Genomic DNA, 21,622 nt, shown 5'->3' with positions numbered 1-21,622 from the left:
ACTTCTGTGCTCGTCACGGTTTGTCCATAACGAACACCATGTTCAAACATAGGGGTGTCCACAAGTGCACTTGGCACCAGGACACCCTAGGCCGCAGTTCAATGATCGACTTTGTAATCGTGTCATCGGACTTGCGGCCACATGTTTTGGACACTCGAGTGAAGAGAGGGGCGGAGCTGTCAACTGATCACCACCTGGTGGTGTGTTGGCTCCGATGGTGGGAGAGGTTGCTGGCCAGACCTGGCAGGCCCAAACGTATTGTGAGGGTCTGCTGGGAACGTCTGGCAGAATCCCCTGTCAGAAAGAGTTTCAACACCCACCTCCGGCAGAACTTCTCCCTTGTCCCGGGGGAGGTGAGGGACATTGAGTCCGAGTGGGCCATGTTCCGCACCTCCATTGTTGAGGCGGCCGATCGGAGCTGTGGCCGTAAGGTGGTTGGTGCCTGTCGTGGCGGCAATCCCCGAACCCGCTGGTGGACACCAGCGGTAAGGGATGCCGTCAAGCTGAAGAAGGAGGCCTATCAGGCCTTTTTGGCCTGTGGGACTCCGGAGGCAGCTGACAGGTACCGGCTGGCCAAGCGGACTGCGGCTTTGGCGGTCGCCGAGGCAAAAACTCGGACATGGGAGGAGTTCGGCGAGGCCATGGAAAACGACTTCCGGACAGCTTCGAGGAAATTCTGGTCCACCATCCGGCGTCTGAGGAGAGGAAAGCAGTGCACCATTAACACTGTGTATAGTGAAGATGGTGTACTGCTGACCTCGACTCGGGACGTCGTGAGTAGGTGGGGAGAATACTTCGAAGCCCTCCTCAATTCCACCGACACGCCTTCCTTTGAGGGAGCAGAGTCTGGGGACTCTGGGGTGGGCTCTTCGATCTCTGGGGTTGAAGTCACTGAGGCGGTTGGTAAGCTCCTCGGTGGCAAGGCCCCAGGGGTAGATGAGATCCGCCCGGAGTTCCTAAAGGCTCTGGATGTTGTGGGGCTGTCATGGCTGACACGCCTCTACAACATTGCGTGGACATCGGGGACAGTGCCTCTGGATTGGCAGACCGGGGTGGTGGTCCCCCTTTTTAAAAAGGGGGACCGGAGGGTGTGTTCCAATTATAGAGGGATCACACTCCTCAGCCTCCCCGGTAAAGTCTATTCAGGGGTGCTGGAGAGGAGGGTCCGTCGGGAAGTCGAATCTCGGATTCAGGAGGAGCAGTGTGGTTTTCGTCCCGGCCGTGGAACAGTGGACCAGCTCTACACCCTCGGCAGGGTCCTCGAGGGTGAATGGGAGTTCGCCCAACCAGTCCACATGTGTTTTGTGGATTTGGAGAAGGCGTTCGACCGTGTGCCTAGGGGAGTCCTGTGGAGGGTGCTCCGGGAGTACGGGGTACCGAGCCCCCTGGTAAGGGCTGTTCGGTCCCTGTACGAGTCAGAGTCTGGTCCACATTGCCGGCAGTAAGTCGAATTCGTTCCCAGTGAGGATTGGACTCCGCCAAGGCTGCCCTTTGTCACCGATTCTGTTCATAATTTTTATGGACAGAATTTCTAGGTGCAGCCGAAGCGTTGAGAGTGTCCGGTTTGGTGGCCTCAGCATTGCATCTCTGCTTTTTGCAGATGATGTGGTGCTGTTGGCTTCATCAAGCCGTGACCTCCAACTCTCACTGGGGCGGTTCGCGGCCGAGTGTGAAGCGGTTGGGATGAAGATCAGCACCTCCAAATCCGAGACCATGGTCCTCAGCCGGAAAAGGGTGGAGTGCCCTCTCCGGGTCGGGGATGAGATCCTGCCCCAAGTGGAGGAGTTCAAGTATCTTGGGGTCTTGTTCACGAGTGAGGGTAGGAGGGAGCGGGAGATTGACAGGCGGATCGGTGCAGCGTCTGCAGTGATGCGGACTCTGCACCGGTCCGTTGTGGTGAAGAAGGAGCTGAGCCAAAAGGCGAAGCTCTCGATTTACCGGTCGATCTACGTTCCTACCCTCACCTATGGTCACGAGCTGTGGGTCGTGACCGAAAGAACAAGATCCCGGATACAAGCGGCCGAAATGAGTTTCCTCCGCAGGGTGTCCGGGCTCTCCCTTAGAGATAGGGTGAGAAGCTCGGTCATCCGGGAGGGGCTTGGTGTCGAGCCGCTACTCCTCCGCGTTGAGAGGAGCCAGTTGAGGTGGCTCGGGCATTTGGTTCGGATGCCTCCTGGACGCCTCCCTGGAGAGGTGTTCCGGGCATGTCCCACCGGCAGGAGGCCCCGGGGTCGACCCAGGACACGCTGGAGAGACTATGTCGCTCGGCTGGCCTGGGAACACCTTGGAATCCCGCCGGAGGAGCTGGCTGAAGTGGCTGGGGAGAGGGAAGTCTGGGCTTCCCTGCTAAAGCTGCTGCCCCCGCGACCCGACCCCGGACTAAGCGGAAGATAATGGATGGATGGATGGATGGATGGATGGATGTTGCTCTTGGGTCCTGCAGCTGCTTTGAAATGGCTCCAAGGCTACGTTCATACTACAGGTCTTAATGCACGAATCCGATTTTTTGTCATATCCGTTTTTTTGCCGTGCCCGTTCAGACTGACTTTGTCCATTGAGACCGTTCAAGTATTACGCATGCGCACTAATTCGGAGTCCGACACGCGCTGAGCATGAAGACCCGCATGCGCAGAAGCATCAAAACAAATGACACACGTCATCCGTCATTCCAGGGATATCATATTTTGCTTTTCAAAAGGAGGACACAAATAACAGACATAAATAATCCTCGTTTAGGCTTATATTCAAATTTATATGGATCGATAGCATGCACGCACTGTCCCTGCATGTCACACACACATATGCGCAGTTTGCCCCGACTCTCAGCCGTGTAGGCAATGTTGAAATATTGCTCACTCGGAGCAAAGAGAAAACTGAGCATTCTCAGGTTTATCCTCAACCCATTTTTATTTTTTATGACTGTTGTCAAGCCCAGCCCTTCCCCAAAAGCAGTCTTCACTGCAAGCTAGGCGCTAATAATGCTCAGTGGCACCGCTACGGTAAGCGTCTCTCTCGCTATTTGATGACGTAATTGCTGCATGAAATCCGATTTGGGAGAGTGGACAGTACAGACCGCCGCAACAGTCTGGAAAAATGTGGCCCAGATCGGATTTGAACCACATACGAAAGTGACCCAGATCGGATTTGAAATGGTCCAGTTCTATGCGACTTGTCACGTTCAGACCGTCAAGTTAATGCCTCACTCGAGTCGGAAAAACACGAAAAAATCGGATTCGTGCATTAAGACCTGTAGTATGAACGTAGCCCAAGTGACTTTCCTGACCTGTTCAAGTCAATGATTCGCTTTTTCAGATCCATGTATGTATATTTTTGACCCAGCAGATTTGATCACTTTTTCTGTTAACCCATAATAAAGTCATAAAAGAACCAAACTTCATGAATGTTTTTGTTACGTTGCTTTAAAGATGCCACGTGATTGGGCAGGCTAGCGTGATCATAGAAGGGGAAGCTTGTATCTGATTGGTGTAATGGACTCATGTGATTATTGTTGCGATGTCTCATTGGTGAAATTAGTAGCGCTACGCTTGGCAATAGCATATCTAGCAAAAAGTAAAAAATCTAATATGTAAAATAAAGAGGAAAAATGTAGCAATTCTTGTGTAGCCCAAAGTAGTGGAGTAAGAGTAGTGTTTTTCCTTCATGAATGTACTCAAGTAAAATTCAAAGTATGGCTTAGTAAAACTACTCTTAGAAGTACTTTTTTCTCAAAAAGTTACTGAAGTAAATGTAACGGAGTACACGTAACGCGTTACTATCCACCTCTGGTCTTTACCAACAGTTGACTTGCTTAAGAAAGTAGTTTAACGATAACCAGCATCTATGTTTAATACTGGTATTGATAAATGGGCTTAACGTTCACATTGCAAGCCCACTAAATTTACTTTTAGGGCATCAAGAAAATGGAGGCTCAGGATACTCTTCAGTAATATCTCCTCAGGTTTGAATAGTAATTTGGATTTGACGAGAGGAAAAAAAATGCTCAGCAAATAAACAAAACATATTCAGGTTTTTGGGTGATATTTATGTTTTTATCATTTTTTGATAATGTTTTTCCAAAAAAGGCAGTCACTGTAATAAGAGTAAGGAACACATAATGTATACTTCACTACATTTCAACTGTTTAGCTTTAGACACTTTCGGTCCTGTTCTCTTTTGACTGGTTTGAGAAAACTAGTTGATCACTTTTTTGACTACTGTACTTATACAGTGAAGTTATTTCAGCTAGTAATGCTAACCATTAAGGCAGTGACTTTTCTTTGACTCTTGAGTTATATAGGTACTTTTACAAGGTAAGCAGGAAAGGAAGAATTGCTGGAAACATTTTTGGAACTCGATGATAGACTTGGCCTGGCCAGGACATGAAGACACGTTTTTCCTAATGGAGATTCCGCAGGGAGGGAGGGTGTTTACAAGCCAAAGAAGGGGACATCTGCTGGGTGTTGGGAGGGTTGATAAAAATTGAATAAGAGGCTTCTGCAATATTTTTTGCAAAAATAAGCCATGTTAGGGCTTTAATTTCTTCCACTTCATATTTTCTTGTCAAATAAAAAGCTATAAATAAAAATCTACACTGCTGCCACTGCAGAAACACTGTACACGGCAGCGTCATTGACCCCAAAGAAATATCCAATGATAAACTATCCAAACACTTGTTTCTGATACTTATGTCTAATAGCTGTTGGTAAACTAATATGCCGACAGTGATGTCTACTTCTGGCCTTCTAAACTAATGGTGTGTGACCTGATGCTCCCTAGGGTGTCGGTACAAAAATATTGTTACTTCATTTTGATACGGCGTCTGCTATTTTAAAGAGTTCCAACGGCTAAGTGTGACAGGCTGTGTGCTTTTGTTTGACCTTGTCTATATTAGGCAACAGTCTGTCAGCACTGCAGTGAAAGCTCTGTGTAGCAGGTTCTGCTCTCATTTGTCATATCCACAGGAGCATCTTCTCTCCTAGAGTTGGTGGGTAACGATAGTATCAAAGTCAAAAATATAACCATACCCTTTTATAGTAGTTTGAGCAGGTAAACAATGTTCTCGGTTATAGCAACTCGTCTCCTTTGCAATGGAATACTTATCTCAACCCCTTACTTTCCTTGCAAACATTGTTGCAGGCAGCTGTGGAGAAAACCTGCAACATTGACTGTTATGTTCCCAATTTCCAATCAAGACCCAGTCATTGATCTAGTCATTACATAGTGGATTTATTCAGTAGGGATGTAGAGTGCATGAGTTAAATTAGATAAATGAATAAACTTTGCCATGATAGTTTACACCCTAATAGACTGTCCTACACGATCCAAATGGTGCTGCAGTGACCCCCTGGTCCTCTGTTGCACCTGTCACTCAATGAACGAGTGATTATTTATTTTTACTTCCTAAAATGGCATAATAATGTTCCTGTGAATAATTCCAAGGAGACTGTGAGTCCTTGATGACAAGTTGATGTAGGTGAGGGTGAATGCAGGATTCAGAGCCTGACATCAGCTGGGAATGATCTCAGTCCTTCCCTGTGTTTTTTTTCACTGTTTGTGTCGCAGCTCTAGCTTCACTACTCCATGGCTCTTACACTGGCACTGAGATTTTTGAGTTCCAATTCGCGTAAATGAATGGGATATCCTGCTGCATTAGTTTGTTACTGACCATAGTACACTGTATATAATTTAAATCAAAAACCCACAAACTCAGCCATTTTTTCATGGTTTTTCATTATAGTAATTTGATGTGGTTATTTTTGTGTCCTTATGTGAACGGGACTATTTTTTAGAATGGGGTGATTATAATAAGTTAAGACACAACTGGCCCTGTGCTCTTGTTATATGCTGACCAGATCAGTGTGCAGTAACGAGTCCTTTGCTCTGTAGCCAGCTGCAGACTTTGAAAATCTGCGGGGGCAAAAAAAACCCCCACGATTCATCTAATCTACCACAGTAGCAACTTGTCTTTGGTTTGATTACCACTGATTTGGTATCTGTCAGCAGCTAACTGTCTTCCAGATGGAATTGCAATAGCCATTGTTCCTCAAGTTTATTATTTTGGACACTGTTTCAACTGGCACTTCTTTCGGACCATTTTCTTTTTTTTTTTTTTTGTTCCAACTATTATCAGAACATTTGACCCTCTTGACAGTTATATGGTCATTTAAGTTTTTTGCCTCTAAATCTTTTAACTGGTGTTTGTTTGAAATAATTTTGTATTTTTTACTGTAACAATGTGCTACCGGTGTTTGTCTTAGGTATCGACTTCATATATTGTTATTTCACAAGGTTTCAAGTATTAGGACACTGCTGGAACCTTAGTACTACCGTCAGCAGGAATTCACTCCCTGGCAGTTTATGTTAGAGGAGTGGGCCGTACGTGACAGTTTTGCAAAAGATTAGAAAAAGCGAGGAGAGAGTTGGATAAAAAGAAGGTGATTACATAATGAGACTTGTGATATATCAGCTTTGCTTGAGTGGAGGAGGTGTGACATCTCTGCACAGGCTGTTCCTCGGTCATAACCAGACATACTCCTCAAAGTGGAAGCAAGCTGTCTTGGGAGTGTTTCTGTCTAACTGCTTAAGGTCAGAGTTAAAGCAATAATCAAAATAGCATGCTGAGCATTGCTTCACAATATTAGTCACATTGTTGTGCTTTTTCAAATCATACTTTATTAGAAAGTCCTTTTGCAAACAGAAACCATGTGTTTGGTTTAGGTGTTTGAACTAGAGGTCGACCGATATGAGATGTTCAAATGCCGATGCAGATATCAATATCTAAAAAAAATTCAGCCGATCGCCGATATCCAGTCGATTTTGTAAGCCGATATCTGAGGCTGATATACTATTTTTTTTTAAGCATGTAGATTATAAAGAAAAAATTTTAAAAAATAGCTTTGACAGCTTCAAATTTGCAATAATAACCTGAGACTTAAAGGATTAATTCGGTCTAGTGCTACCAAACCAACGAACGCAGCACTTCTTTTTATGATTACACACACTCAACAAGAAAATACATTATTTTTCAAATGATTAAACCCACCTGGACGTAACGACGAGATGCAAACATGTGAGAGTTTAAGAGGATGCTCTCCATGCTAAAGCTAATGAGTGAATGTTACACAAACGCTACAAGTTACATTTAGAGTGTAAGGATCACTCAGTAAACACCTTAAAAGGCTAAAGCGACATTGCATATTATCTCATGAAAGATAAAACATCTTTACTTCATCAGTATTTACAAAACAGGCAAGCCTGAAGCTTCCTGTTGCAGCCTTCACAACAGTGTAGTAGTGTACACAAGAAAGCCCGCAAACAGTGTGCTGAAGACATGTCAACAAAGCACATGGATTACTGGAACCATGTTCTATGGTCTGATGAGACGAGTGGACTTTCTTGTATACCGTCTTCAGAAGAGGCTTCGTCCCGAGGTGACAGCCATGCACACCAATTTTATGTAGAGTGCGGCGTATAGTCTGAGCACTCACAGGCTGACCCCCACCTCTTCAATCTATGCAGCAATGCTGACATCACTCCTGTAACGAGTCACATGACATTTTGGAGGGAAAATGACAAGCAGTACTCAATTTGGACATTTAGGGATGGACGTAGTTTCTAAGGGGTGTACTCACTTTTTTCCCCAGGGGTTTGGATATTATTGGCTATATTTTGAGTTATTTTGTGGGTAAAATCCATTAACTCTATTATATAAGCTGCACACAGGCTACTTTTCATTGTGTCAAAGTGTCATTTTGTCAGTGTTGTCCCATGAAAAGATATACTTAAATATCTGCAGAAATGCGAGGGGTGTACTCACTTTTGTGATACACTGTATTTCAATGTGACGAAACAAACTAGGAAATACCATTTAGAACCTGGAAATAAAATATTTGTTACATGGGGTTATTTGAGGCCATGTGAAAATAATCCACATTTCTTACACATAACCACAACTATAAATACTGTCATGAGGTACACTACAGACTAATTAACATGTCATTAAGTAAAGGTTATGAAATCCATACTGCACTTTGTTATCACAACATTTTATAAAAAGCAAAAGCTAAGCAAGTAGGGGATACTGGAACATTATTTGGATGTTTGAAAAATGATCTTGATGAGGTGTAAACTGTTGTTAAGTAGCCATAGCAGAATGAAATAAGGCAGAAACCCTTTGGACTCTTTGAACACCTCTGGTGTCTGTTTTCACCACTCACCTGAGTCTGGGGCCTGAGATGTGCCTCCAAATGAATGGTTCTGTCTCGAGAGACATACTTGTCTAATTACATCATGTCTGTTGAAAACTTGTAGGCTTATTTTAGCTCAAACGGAACCTTGTTTACCATAAATGACAGCAGAAATCAAAGGCACTTTTTACAGTTGTATACGTTTTCCAAACAGTTGCTCTGATGGAAGTATATTGGGTCTTGTTGATAAGAGAATGAACTTGATTCCTGTTTGATTGTAACGTTCATTTTGGTCTTTGGTGTTTTTAACAGGGCAGATTGGTAGTTGAGTAACCTCTTCTTGTGTTATATTTAAACTATTACCTGTTTTTGCAATATTGCAGGTTAATAGACAAGACACATGACACTGTGGTATTTTCCTCCCCTTTTTGCCGGCTTACAAATATTTATGTGACAGTTGAGCTGCAAAACCACTCTGGTGGGTCTTGTGGTAGCTCTAGTGCAATATAAACTACGACTCCACCGGACCGCAACATCTGATACAGCATTACTTGGCATTTGTTCGCTTTGATTGGCTGAAAACTGTGTTTGGGTTTACTTGAGCCATTGGTAAATCAATCCCCATAATGATTGCCATAAGACTCTAGTGGTGATGACAGCAGAAACTTAATTTGATGAATGTTTTGGTTGTAAAGGCAGAGATCTAGTAGCAGCTAGATATTTAGCATCTATATCATATTCATGTGATATGCTATGAACCAAGACTGTTAATATAAACTTCTTTGTACCGTATGTGATATTCTGGGCAATGGCTCAGATTTTATCTTTTGACCTTCATGCCAATCAAAGCACTACTGCATCCCCCCCAAAAACCTAGGTGTCCATAATTAAACTTGAAAGTAAAAAAAAAAAAAAAAAAAACAGAATATTTATGACGGTCAGACTGCCCCATGTGGTGATTGGTGGTGAAGTGACAATTCTGGGTCAGACTGCTCGTCTAGGGTGTATGCTTCATTGGGAACAGACATATCCCATCAGTGAGATGAAAGTCATTTTGCTCCCTGCTGACATCAACAGTGGTTAGTTATAACTGCCACTTTTACGATACATTGGCTGGTACATTTGGGGGACACTTTATTAGGTACACCTGCTCAACCAATACATATACAAGGAGTAGTATCACTAAATATGATGGAATGTAGTTCTCTACCGCAGGAAGGAATTCAAAGCATTTGTCAAACCAAAAGAATAAGAGTGTATTGAAGGCAGATATTTATGTAGATATATTCAATTTTATTAGATTTACCATCTGTCCCTAATTTTGTCTACAATGAGTATGCATACACTTTAAAAACATTGGTCAAAATCTGAGCCTTATGGATGTATGGAAAGTCTGTCGTACGGTCTTTAGCCATCACTGTTCTAAATGTCTGACTTTTACAGATGTGCAATTAACACTTTGCTATTTTGAGCAAATCTCAAATTATGTTGCTACCTGTCAGTCTGAGTAGAGGTGTTTTAACTCATCACCTGGTGTAAAATCAATCTTCAGCAAGAAAGCAAATATTCAAAGCTGTTTTACTTAATTCCAAAGTGCATGTGTGTCTGATTATTCTGATACTTTCCTTTCTACCCCATTAAGTACAATGTCAGACTTTGTGTATTTTTCGCAGTGCTGGTCTGGGGTAACAGTGTCGATTAGTTTTTCATTTTTCCTCATAATGATTCTCCACATCTTGAAATCGAATAAATCCAACTAAATTGCAGCACATCTGGCTTTTCTGATGTTACTGGGTGCCTTGCAGATATGTTATTCCCATCGGCGAGGGTTTTTGGGAATTCTTTTGTGAAAGTGTTAAGAATGTACGAAACTGTCTTCTCTTCCTTGACAAGTTTAATTGTATTGTCACCAAATGTTAATCCACCGGAAAGATGTGGAAAAACATCTTTAAAATACTTTGTGGTACAAAAGAATTCAAAACCATTATCTACTCAAGAAAATGTGCCCTTTCATTATAATAATTATCAAAATGTCTGACTCTGTACAATCTTCACTGAACATGAGTCTTTCCATTGCAGCCAAGCAATTGTTCTTTAGTCTGACTTCTTACACCAGAGCCATAGGCTTTCTCGTTGACATTTATGTGGTGTGATCAAATGAAGAAACCCAGTAGTGTCCTTTTCTTCAGTCTTGCCACATCCACATAATGTTATTTCTCTGAAGCCATTTCAAGATGTTCTTATTGTGTTTTTCTCACAAGCACCTCTTATGTAATAGTCTGCTAAGTAAGGACGCCCTAATAATGGCTACAACTAAAAGTGTATTCAAAAGAAATTACGTTCAGATGGAGTCACAGCTAAGTATCTTTCTGGTATACCAGTGTCACGAACTTGTCATTTTAGTTTTAATTTGTAAAATAATAACTTTATGTACATAGTGTTATAAGGTTTTACAAGCTTATCTCACACAGTGCCTGTATGCCAGAGACTTTTATTTCAGTTTTTCCTAAAGCTTTTACTCGGTGCTTTAAATAACCTTCTCTTTCAAATCTGGGTGGCAACTGTCTGTGTTTCCACCCCTCACATGGTAAATCTTAGTGTGAAAGAGGTCAGGCCTCATTGAAAGGTCAATGTCCCCCAGCAACATCCAGCCTATTAAATGTACTCATCACAAGACCTTAAATCCAACAGTTATGCAAAAGGCTTGGGGGGGGATGAGCTGAGATCACCTGTAGTGTGAGACCATGCCAAGTGGAATGCTCTGTTACACTTGAAGTTTCAAATCCGTATAGGAATGCAATGAGGCACTGGCTACATTTGTAATGGGTTGGTTGGCTGATCTGACATGATTGTTTAGTTGGTCAAGTCAGGCACAATGATAAGGTCACAAATATTATCCTTTTTGTTAAAGTGGTTTTCCTCGTATGAAACGTGTAGAAAATACATATTATTTCTGTTTGTTTCCAAATCTAATTAGACAAAACACTAGTTATCTTCAATGGTTTAAATATAAAACTGTTGTTTTCCATTTCTAGATGGCTGGATGTGAGTGTGGCCAATCTGACCAGTACTAGATACTGGGTCCATTACCTTCAGGTCATCCAGGAGTCTGTGTGGCCAGGAGGAGTTTTGCCTGCATCGCCTCAAACAGAACGAAGTCGGCAGCAGAAGGACAACACCAAGAAACAAGCCTTGTATTGTCTGATGAGTCTATTGCCAGGTATACAATTTGAGTGACACAACATGGAGAGAGCTCTAAGTTTGAACACTCTAAATTGGCTCTGGTTTACACTTTTACCTCAAGACTGATAAATTCGTTCCGGAGTGGGTTTTGCATCATGATTTTTTCGTATAATATACCGCGTTTTTAAATTGCCTAATTTGTTTCCAGCTCTACTAAAACACTGCATTCAATTTTACCGTAAGGGTAAAAACAAGATAAATAAGACCCAAATACATTTGTATTATTGAAAATACTTAACCTAACAATTAATACCTGTAATTAAGTAGTTAATAATGCACAATGGAAAAAACAACAACAAAACAGGATAAAATTTTTTTTAAAAAAAACAACGAAAATGTGGAACCTTACCTTGCGAGTGAGGCGATGTCCGAAAGTGATGGCAATGTAGCGGACCATGTGTGGGCGGAAAAACAGTTTTTGTGAGACAAAAACGTGAGGAAATCTCTGCTCCTTTGGTGAAGGCGCTTAACACTTCCTTCTTCCAACAACACAGTCACGTCTGTGCAGAGGTTGCGCTAGACTTTTTCTTTGTCTGTCATTTTGACTGACAGGGTCATAAAAATCCGGTCATAATCTATTTTTACCCGTCACTTAATTTTTTAAAATGGTGATAATGACATTGTGGTGACCCTTTGTTTGGCATAATTCACCTTCCATACTTGTGTGCCCATTTGGCCGAGCGCGTTAGCGGCTACGACACAGTCACGTGACAGAGACACTTAAGAGCCGCGCGCGTTCCGGCTTGAATAGAGTTCACAGAGAGCAGCAGAGCTACAGCGGCTGGACACAGCAATTCGAGCTAACAAGACTCTTAACATTGCATACCGCTTCAACATATTCAATTGTATTTAGTTTTCATTCATTTTAAATTAATATTCTGTCCGAACAAGCTTAACAGAGAATCCACACCGTCCCATCACACATCAAGCAGATGAATATGTAACTTTTTCTCCGCAGTGACAAAAACAGCCGACTGTGGCCCCAGTAGGTATGGCTACATATGGAACAATGAAATTAACAGTTCACCTGCTGTGGCCTGAACGGAGTCTTACACCTTCCTCCTGGTGCGCATGGACTTGAATTGCGTGCCCGCTTGTGCAGTCCCTGTTTTTTCACCTCTTTTATCAACACCATCGCCGTTTTGGGGCTTTTTGAAGAAACTTCGGACACTCAGTTGCCTTGACATTTTTCAGAGTAAGGCCAACGACATCATGCATCAAGAGAGACAATAGCTAATTAATATGCCCACTCGCCACCCTGTGGTCTGGGGTGTGAATTGCAACCTGTCAAAATGACAGGTGGACTTCAGTTTTTTCCGTCACCTTTTAAAAAAAATCGGTTATTAATCGGCAAAAAAAGCAATCGGTTATATTCGGTTAACGCGACCCCTGCGTCTGTGCTCGTCACACATCACACTGTAACACACAAATTGAAACGTCATCAAAAGGCCAATAGGAGAGCAGAATTAAGTTAAATGACGGGAAAGACTCTGACCAATAGGGCAGCAGAATCATGGTTAATTCAATTCAATTCAATTTTATTTGTATAGCCCTGGATCACAACAACGTTGTCTCAAAGGGCTTTGCAGTGGCAATATGATACACAATCAGAAACAGCAAATGAAGCAACAAAGATGAATAAATAAATTCAAGTCCTGGGTATCTTCCATCCTTAGACCCTCCATGTCGGCAAGGAAAAACTCCAAAAACTCCAGAGTCTTTGGGAGAAAATGAGAAATCTTGGGGAGTACCACAGTCAGGAGAGATCCACTCCCAGGACGGATAGACAGGAAGCCCCAGGATTGCTAATAGGAATTAGCAGGCGAAGTTACAGTACGTAAAGATGCAGTGAAGTAAAGGAACAAGAAGAGGTCCATCTAGCCAGATGAGACGGGGGTAGCAACGAGGACGTCCATCCAGCCAGGGATCCGGACAGTCAGGAGGCTGCAGCTGAAAAATAGCCCCTCACCAGAGGGGAGGGGGGAAAGGGGACACCGGGTGACGAGTGATGAAGAGACTAGACAACTAGATATTAACATTGGAAAATAGAAATAAAGTTAGATAAGTGGTAGGTAGAGTGAGAAAAAGGAGGTAGAACTCAGTGGCTGTACTTCCCCCAGCTTTATAGCTTCTAGTGCAGCTTAGACTAAACTTTGAGTCTACTCCGACTTCAACTAGCCTGACCATAAGCTTTGTTGAATAGGAACGTTTTTAATCTAATCTTAAATGTGCAGACTGTCTCGGCTTCTTTAATATTAGCTGGAAGCTGATTCCATAAAACAGGGGCTTGGTGGCTAAAGGCTCTAGCTCCGACAGTACTTTTAGAAACCCTGGGAACTATCAGTAGACCTGCATTCTGAGAGCGGAGTGTTGTGTTGGGGCAGTATGGAACCAGAGCATCGGTGAGATAAGATGGCCCCAACCCATTGATGGTCTTAAATGTAAGAAGGAGAATTTTAAATTTAATTCTAAACTCGACTGGAAGCCAGTGAAGGGCCTGGAGCACAGGGGTGATGTGTTCTCCTCTGTTGGTTCCTGTTAAAAGTCTTGCTGCTGCGTTTTGGACAAGCTGAAGACTAGAGCTGTCCCGACTAGTCGACATAGTCGACGTCATCGATAACGTAAATCCGTCGACGAGCACAACATCCCGTCGACGGTTAATGAAGGGTTAAAAAAATATATGCGCGGAAAGTTCAGAATGTCGGATGCTCTGTATGCAAGCAGGGAAAGCGGCACAAAGCCAAAAAAGCGCACCAGAGCGTCCAAAACATTGACTTATTTCAAAGAAACAAAGGAGGGTACACTCTTCTGTCCTGTCTCTTCAATGCCAAGCTTGGCTGCACGTTGGCTGTGAATAAACACCTCAAGCGCCGTCACCATTTGTAATTTTTTTTTTTTTTTTTGTACACCAGAGGGTGCTTTCGCCTTACTAAATAATAATGTTTCATTGACAATGGGCCTATAAGTGCTATTAGTATTGTTCTTAATGCTAACTGAGAGGTTTATTTCATGTTATGGTTTATTTTATGGTATAGAAAATTATATAAGGTTAAAAGGTCATAAATATATACAGTATATACAGTGATTGCACTCAAGGGAGAGATTGTCAATGATAAGGTAATAAATTAAGGTAAAGGCAATTCATAGAGGCAATTCGCTGATATATAAATAAGGTTTAAAAGGAAAAAGGTAAAAAGTTTTCGTTAATTTCTAATTGTGTTGTTTAATTTGTGTGCACCGTAGCTCTTACGGTGTGATTACATCAAGGATGGAATAAGAGTTGTAAACCATCAGTTTAAGAGACCATCTTTTCAATCGGGATGCTACACTAGTTAATTCTATCAGCATTTGAACTCATTGTTTATTTGTGATTTATTATTGTTATTTACGTGTTTATTTGTACTTTAATAAATAATTTAAGTGTTCCAATATGTTTTTTGTGAATTGATAAGCGTCAACAAAAATTTCATTGCTAAATTAGTAAACAACAAAAAAAAAGATAATAATTAAAAAAATTTTTTTTTATATAATTATTAGATTAGTCGACTAATCGTAAAAATAGTCGGCTGACTAATCGGGAGAAAATTAGTCGTTTGGGACAGCCCTACTGAAGACCTTTTAGAGAACTTTTAGGACAAGAGTTACAGTAATCCAATCTCGATGTAACGAACACGTGAATTAATTTTTCTGCTTCGCTTTTAGATAAAATATTTATAATTTTGACTATGTTGCGCAGGTGAAAGAAGGCCGTTCTGCAGGTTTGTTTAATGTGAGCTTAAACGATAAGTCAGGGTCGGATAAAACTCCTAGGTTTTTAACTGTGGTGCTGGAGGCTACACTTACATTGTCCAGAGTGACTATCTGGGCAGCTAGAGAGTCTCTCACACTTTTCGGGCCTATTATAACGACTTCTGTCTTTTCAGGGTTAAGTAGAAGATAGTTTATGCTTATCCAGGTATTTATACCTCTGACGCAGGTGCTTAGTTTGTCCACTTGCCTGATCTGCTCAGGTTTAATTGATAAATACAGTTGTGTGTCGTCAGCCTAACAATGAAAGTTAATGCTATGTTTTCTGATGATATTACCTAGAGGAAGCATATACGGCGTAAACAAGATGGGCCCGAGGACTGATCCTTGCGGCACACCATAACTAACTCTAGAGTACGGTGATGATTGCTGGTTTACATTGACAAACTGGTACCTATTAGAATAGATAAATATGATTTAAGCCAGCAGAGGGCTGCTCCTCTAATGCCTATGTCACATTCTAGTCTCTGCAATAAGATATTATGGTCGATTGTGTCAAAGGCTGCACTCCAATCCAACGTCAGCGGCTAGTAACAAGTCATTAGTTACTTTGACTAATGCAGTTTCAGTGCTATGATGAGCTCGAAAGCCAGACTGGAAATGTTCAAATAAACTATTGTCCTGTATGTGCTGACAGAGCTGTTTAATTACCACTCTTTCAAGGACTTTGGAGAGAAATGGTAAATTAACTGAGCATGATGGGAAAGATTCTGACCAATCGGGCAGCAGGATATGGCGCGGCTTTTAAAATTTTCTGTGAGCAGGAATTCCGTATTTTTGATAATACGTATCACAAGTAGTCCCCGGTGTGCGAACGAGTTCCGTTCCTACGCTGGCGACGTAACCTGAATTTCCGCGCAAATCAGAACTAACCCTTTAAGTACCCTTAAACTCAAAATAACTCTTAACATTGATCACACCATAGTTGTTCTTACAACTGACATTTATTTGTCACTGTCAAACTATGTACACACATTTAGAAAATATGATCATGACAGAGCGTACAGTAATGCTATAAAATAAATCAATAGTGACATATTTGCTTACAAAAACATACCTCAATGGCTGCACAATAATACCAAGGGAAATGAGGTCCAAATGCTGGGCAATTCAACGAGGATAATGGCAGCAATTTGTGGCACCGGTCCAACGGTGAAAACGAACGCTGCTAAATAGACTGGCGGGCATCTGCACTGTTTACCCTTTCTCTGCCTTCTTGTAATGTTAACTGCCGTTCACCCCCGCTTCCCAACATGAAAGCAACATTCGAAACTAACAGAAAAGTAGCACTGGCATGACTGCAACCAAATCCGCGTGCAACAAAGGAAAACTGGCCGCACAAATTGTATAATGAAATGCCAGATATGCATAGCAATTAGAGATCAACCATTTACATTTAATAAATAACAAAATTAAATGACAAATAATACTCTGAACTAACCATCAAAGCTAGGAGGTAGCGAACAGGACACTGTTACACCCCCCTATCCCCCCGCCCCAAAATAAAACAACAAAACAAAACAAAAAAAACTTGACACAAAACGCGGACAAGACTCCGGCGTCGTAAAGTTGAAATTACGTGAGTCGGGTACGTCGTAACCCAGGGGCTACCTGTGGTGAATAATTTTATGTAATTATGAAAAAAAAGCTTGGAAAAACTTTCGTGTACAGAAGCGTTTGTATCTCGAGGTTCTATTATTTGGATTCAGGGGGCAAAAATGGCCTTGGACATTCCAACAATTTGCCAAACGTGTAAAATAGTTAACTAGTGTGAAATAAAAATGTTATCATGCTGAAGTTTTAATGATAACTGACTGATACAGTAAATGAAATTTCCTTTAATAATGACTGCATAGAGGTTGCTCTTTTGCTTTTTGTTGATATTTCATAGTTCTTTTCAACTTGGCCATATTCTACTCAGCAGTTAGGACACAGACATTTGTGCCCTAATGTTACGATAAACTCTAGTTGCATTGTTGTCATCTTTATTGTCAGTCTGTAGACAAAAATTCTGAACACACTTATAAAGTCAATCTGAAAAGGTATCTTGAAGTCTTGTGTTACTTGCTTTTTCTGTTGTGTGGTCCTTTACGACAGCTGTTGTTGCAACTGTGGATTTAGGTATGAATTTGATCTTTTTTTCTGTAGAGGTTCCACTGTACTTAGTGTGCGAGTCAGGAAGCAACGGTTACTTAGCACTCTAACTGGCAGGTAGCAGCAAGGGATAGGACGATAAACTCAAACTCAGGATACCATGCACCTTGATATGCCAGAGTATTGATATGGTACATTACAATACAATCTGAAAAAAAATGTTAAAAAAAAAAAAAAAAAAAAAAAAAAAAAAAGCAAACCAAATATAAAAATTATACAATTAAAACTTTTTTTTCTCTCAGTTGCACATGCAAATGCAGTACAGATTACAGTATTAAGTAACCACAAAATGCAATGGCGATCACCTAGCATCTCACATTTTGTGGATTTTGGGCTGTGAAATGTGACATATTTATGTCACACTGCTGTTGCCATAGTGTGCACTTCCTGTGGGTGTGGTATTACAGTATAAAAAGGAATCTCTGTTATGTCTCTGTGACATATATGCTGAGAAGCACACTGAATAAAGAAGTGTTGTTCCATTCAAGTCTCGGCCTTACATGTACTTAGATCAGGGAAGTACATAACATGAAACAATATTATTGAAAGCTAGTGAAACCCTCCAATAACAGAAAAAACATTTAAAGCAAAACACTGTGGGAAAGCTATTACAAATGCCCCTCTAGCACTTGTTGCATTTTGTTCATCTAGTAATACAGCCACATTCACACTTATTAATCAAATTGCCACAGGATTCTTAACACAGTTGGCCTCTTGGACTTCAAGACCACTTGATATAGCCATAGAGCAAATTAACTACCATGAAGCTTCGAACCAACTTCCCTGGGAGAGACGCACACCCTTTGCTAACACTGTCGGGGTGCAGCATATTGCTACCGTGCCTCATGCGTCCCCGCATGCAATGCTACGCTACAGATTCAAATAAAGTTCAAAGTTCCTGTTTTGTGCTAATTATTGCTTCTGTTATTGATTCAGTCAATAATTGGTAGTGATGATATTTAGTTTGTTGTTATTTGATGATAATTTTAGTTTCATCGTGAAACTGAGTTGGAATGACCTTTGATTTAATGACCTGCTATTACTTGTAATTGCTCATGAAAAGTGTGGAAGCCTGCTCTCTTGCTTAAATAATGTGAATGGAAATTGATCCTGCCTCATGAGCACCACTAAATTGTCAGTGGCTACAAGTGTGGAAAGCTGCTTAGATAACATTTGACTTAAGATATTTATGAGCTATAATGCCCATGTCATGTAGCAGTGCTTCTAGTGTATAAATCACAATCAATTTTTTCTGAACTTGATGCGTTTCGTAACCAAAGGCACACATGCACGTAATCAGATAATCAGATCCCCGTATTATAATCTGTAAAATAATGAGGCAGCTAGTTTATTAAACCAGTTTTGATTATTCTTCTGCCTTTGTGTCCACAGACTTAATCACAGACTTGCTCAACTCAGACAAGTACAAATTCAGTTGGCAGACTGTTCTTGATTCTTTCCAAGACCCCAACATTAACAGGTAAGCCATAGCCCTTTTGAGCATTCTTTAATCTTTACAAATATAAATAAGTTTAGATATACAGTATCCAAAAGAGTGTGACATATTTTGCCTTTGTCTTACCACTCTCATTGTCTCATTCAATCTTCAATCCCTGCAATTTATTTATTTATTTTAAAATGTATAGAAACTAATGTGACATAATACATCATAAACATAAAAATACCAAGCAAATTCTTTCTATTACACCAGCCACAATTCTCCATTATCTTGAGTTATTGCATGGCTCTTGTCTGTTAACAAAGGCCCTGTACTCTCCTAACAACGTGAATGTGCTGCCAGCAGCAGTTAATGTTTTATTGTCCTGGCTGTACTTTCTGGTGGCGAAGGTTTATGTTCTGATTCAGTCATACATTTACGGTAAGTGGAAAAGTATACAGGAACATAAACATTAAATATTGAGAAAAAGTTTATATTTTCTGTCAGACATTTTGGTGAAAACTATTTCATAAAGGTTAGTTCCCAAAAAGTGAAATATTTAATGCTTTTATGTCTAATCATTTCCATTCTATTACAGATAATAAAAGAACATTCAAATTCAGTGACTAGGAAAGTTCGAATATTACATTAGACCAATCAAAAAAATAATGTTAATATTAGCTTCATAAAAGTATGTTTATTTAACCAACATGTGGCACTGTGTCTAGATGTATAGGAAGCCCAGGTTGCTTTTATAACTGCCTTCTGCATTTTTTTTTGGTATTGTGTCTCTTTTCCTCCTCTTGGCAACATTGATTTCAAAAGCAGGTATCATTCAATTGCTGTGTGTGGACAATTAATATGAAGCAATCAAACATTTACAGTGGGGCAAATAAGTATTTAGTCAACCACCAATTGTGCAAGTTCTCCTACATGAAAAGATTAGAGAGGCCTGTAATTGTCAACATGGGTAAACCTCAACCATGAGAGACAGAATGTGGAAAAAAACAGAAAATCACATTGTTTGATTTTTAAAGAATTTATTTCCAAATTGGAGTGGAAAATAAGTATTTGGTCACCTACAAACAAGCAAGATTTCTGGCTGTTAAAGAGATCTAACGAGGCTCCACTCGTTACCTGTATTAATAGCACCTGTTTTAACTCATTATCGGTATAAAAGACACCTGTCCACAATCTCAGTCAGTCACACTCCAAACTCCACTATGGCCAAGACCAAAGAGCTGTCGAAGGACACCAGAGACAAAATTGTAGACCTGCACCAAGCTGGGAAGACTGAATCTGCAATAGGTAAAACGTTTGGTGTAAAGAAATCAACTGTGGGAGCAATTATAAGAAAATGGAAGACATACAAGACCACTGATAATCTCCCTCGATCTGGGGCTCCATGCTCCAATCCCAGAACCACACGGGGGGACCTAGTGAACGACCTACAGAGAGCTGGGACCACAGTAACAAAGGCTACTATCAGTAACACAATGCGCTGCCAGGGACTCAAATCCTGCACTGCCAGACGTGTCCCCCTGCTGAAGCCAGTACATGTCCAGGCCCGACTGCTGTTTGCTATAGAGCATTTGGATGATCCAGAAGAGGACTGGGATAATGTGTTATGGTCAGATGAAATCAAAATAGAACTTTTTGGTAGAAACACAGGTTCTCGTGTTTGGAGGAGAAAGAATACTGAATTGCATTTGAAGAACACCATACCTACTGTGAAGCATGGGGGTGGAAACATCATGCTTTGGGGCTGTTTTTCTGCAAAGGGACCAGGATGACTGATCTGTGTAAAGGAAAGAATGAATGGGGCCATGTATCGAGAGATTTTGAGTGAAAATCTCCTTCCATCAGCAAGGGCATTGAAGATGAGACATGGCAAGGTCTTTCAGCATGACAATGATCCCAAACACACAGCCAGGGCAACAAAGGAGTGGCTTTGTAAGAAGCATTTCAAGGTCCTGGAGTGGCCTAGCCAGTCTTCAGATCTCAACCCCATAGAAAATCTTTGGAGGGAGTTGAACGTCTGTGTTGCCCAACGACAGCCCCAAAACATCACTGCTCTAGAGGAGATCTGCATGGAGGAATGGGCCAAAATACCAGTAACAGTGTGTGAAAAGCTTGTGAAGAGTTACAGAAAACGTTTGGCCTCCATTTTTTTCCCCACATTCTGTCTCTCATGCTTGAGGTTTACCCATGTTGACAATTACAGGCCTCTCTAATATTTTCAAGTGGGAGAACTTGCACAATGAGTGGTTGACTAAATACTTATTTGCCCCACTGTATATGGGTTCACAGTAGGGCTGTCAAAATTATTGCGTTAACGCGCGGTAATTAATTTTTTTAATTAATCACGTTAAAATATTTGACGCAATTAACGCATATGTCCCGCTCAGACAGTATTCTGCCTTATGGTAAGTTTTACAGCAAGGCTTTTTGTGCTGTCTAACAGCGAACTCTTGTGGTCGCTTTGCGACATTTTTTATTGTGTTCTTGCCAGTTCAATATGGCTGCATGACGTCTCGGGCTGAGGCCTACGTTGTAATGTTGTGCTTATATGATCCTTGGACAAGATTTGTCCGTAAGTATGGTTGTTGTAAAGAATGTACATATTATGTTAGTAAGCGAAATGTTATATTTTTAGTATGAGACGCTTTTTGTTTATGTTTAGTGAACCTGTATAGCGTGCTAAGCTAACGTTGTTGCTAATGCAATGCTTGTGTACTTTTTTTTGTAGTTTTACAACGGTTTAAAGAGGACAATGGTTTGAGGCCATTTTATT

The 21,622-nt window shown here is 41.1% G+C and overlaps 1 protein-coding gene across 4 annotated transcripts in view; it reads left to right on the top strand.

Annotated features, from left to right (window-relative positions):
* The window catches only part of LOC130917309 (sorting nexin-19-like), a 124,639-nt gene that overhangs the window by 23,095 nt on the left and 79,922 nt on the right, over positions 1 to 21,622 (top strand). For all 4 annotated transcript variants that reach the window (XM_057838571.1, XM_057838570.1, XM_057838568.1 and 1 more), the window contains exons 12-13: positions 11,222 to 11,406; positions 18,783 to 18,870. In XM_057838571.1, coding sequence (XP_057694554.1) covers positions 11,222 to 11,406; positions 18,783 to 18,870 — 273 coding nt within the window. The remainder of the gene's footprint in view (positions 1 to 11,221; positions 11,407 to 18,782; positions 18,871 to 21,622) is intronic.

The sequence above is a fragment of the Corythoichthys intestinalis genome, chromosome 6 (genome assembly GCF_030265065.1).
Source record: "Corythoichthys intestinalis isolate RoL2023-P3 chromosome 6, ASM3026506v1, whole genome shotgun sequence".
NCBI lineage: Eukaryota > Metazoa > Chordata > Actinopteri > Syngnathiformes > Syngnathidae > Corythoichthys > Corythoichthys intestinalis.
The sequence above is the reverse complement of the archived record's forward strand: the minus strand, read 5'-3'. Positions and strand labels throughout refer to the sequence as shown.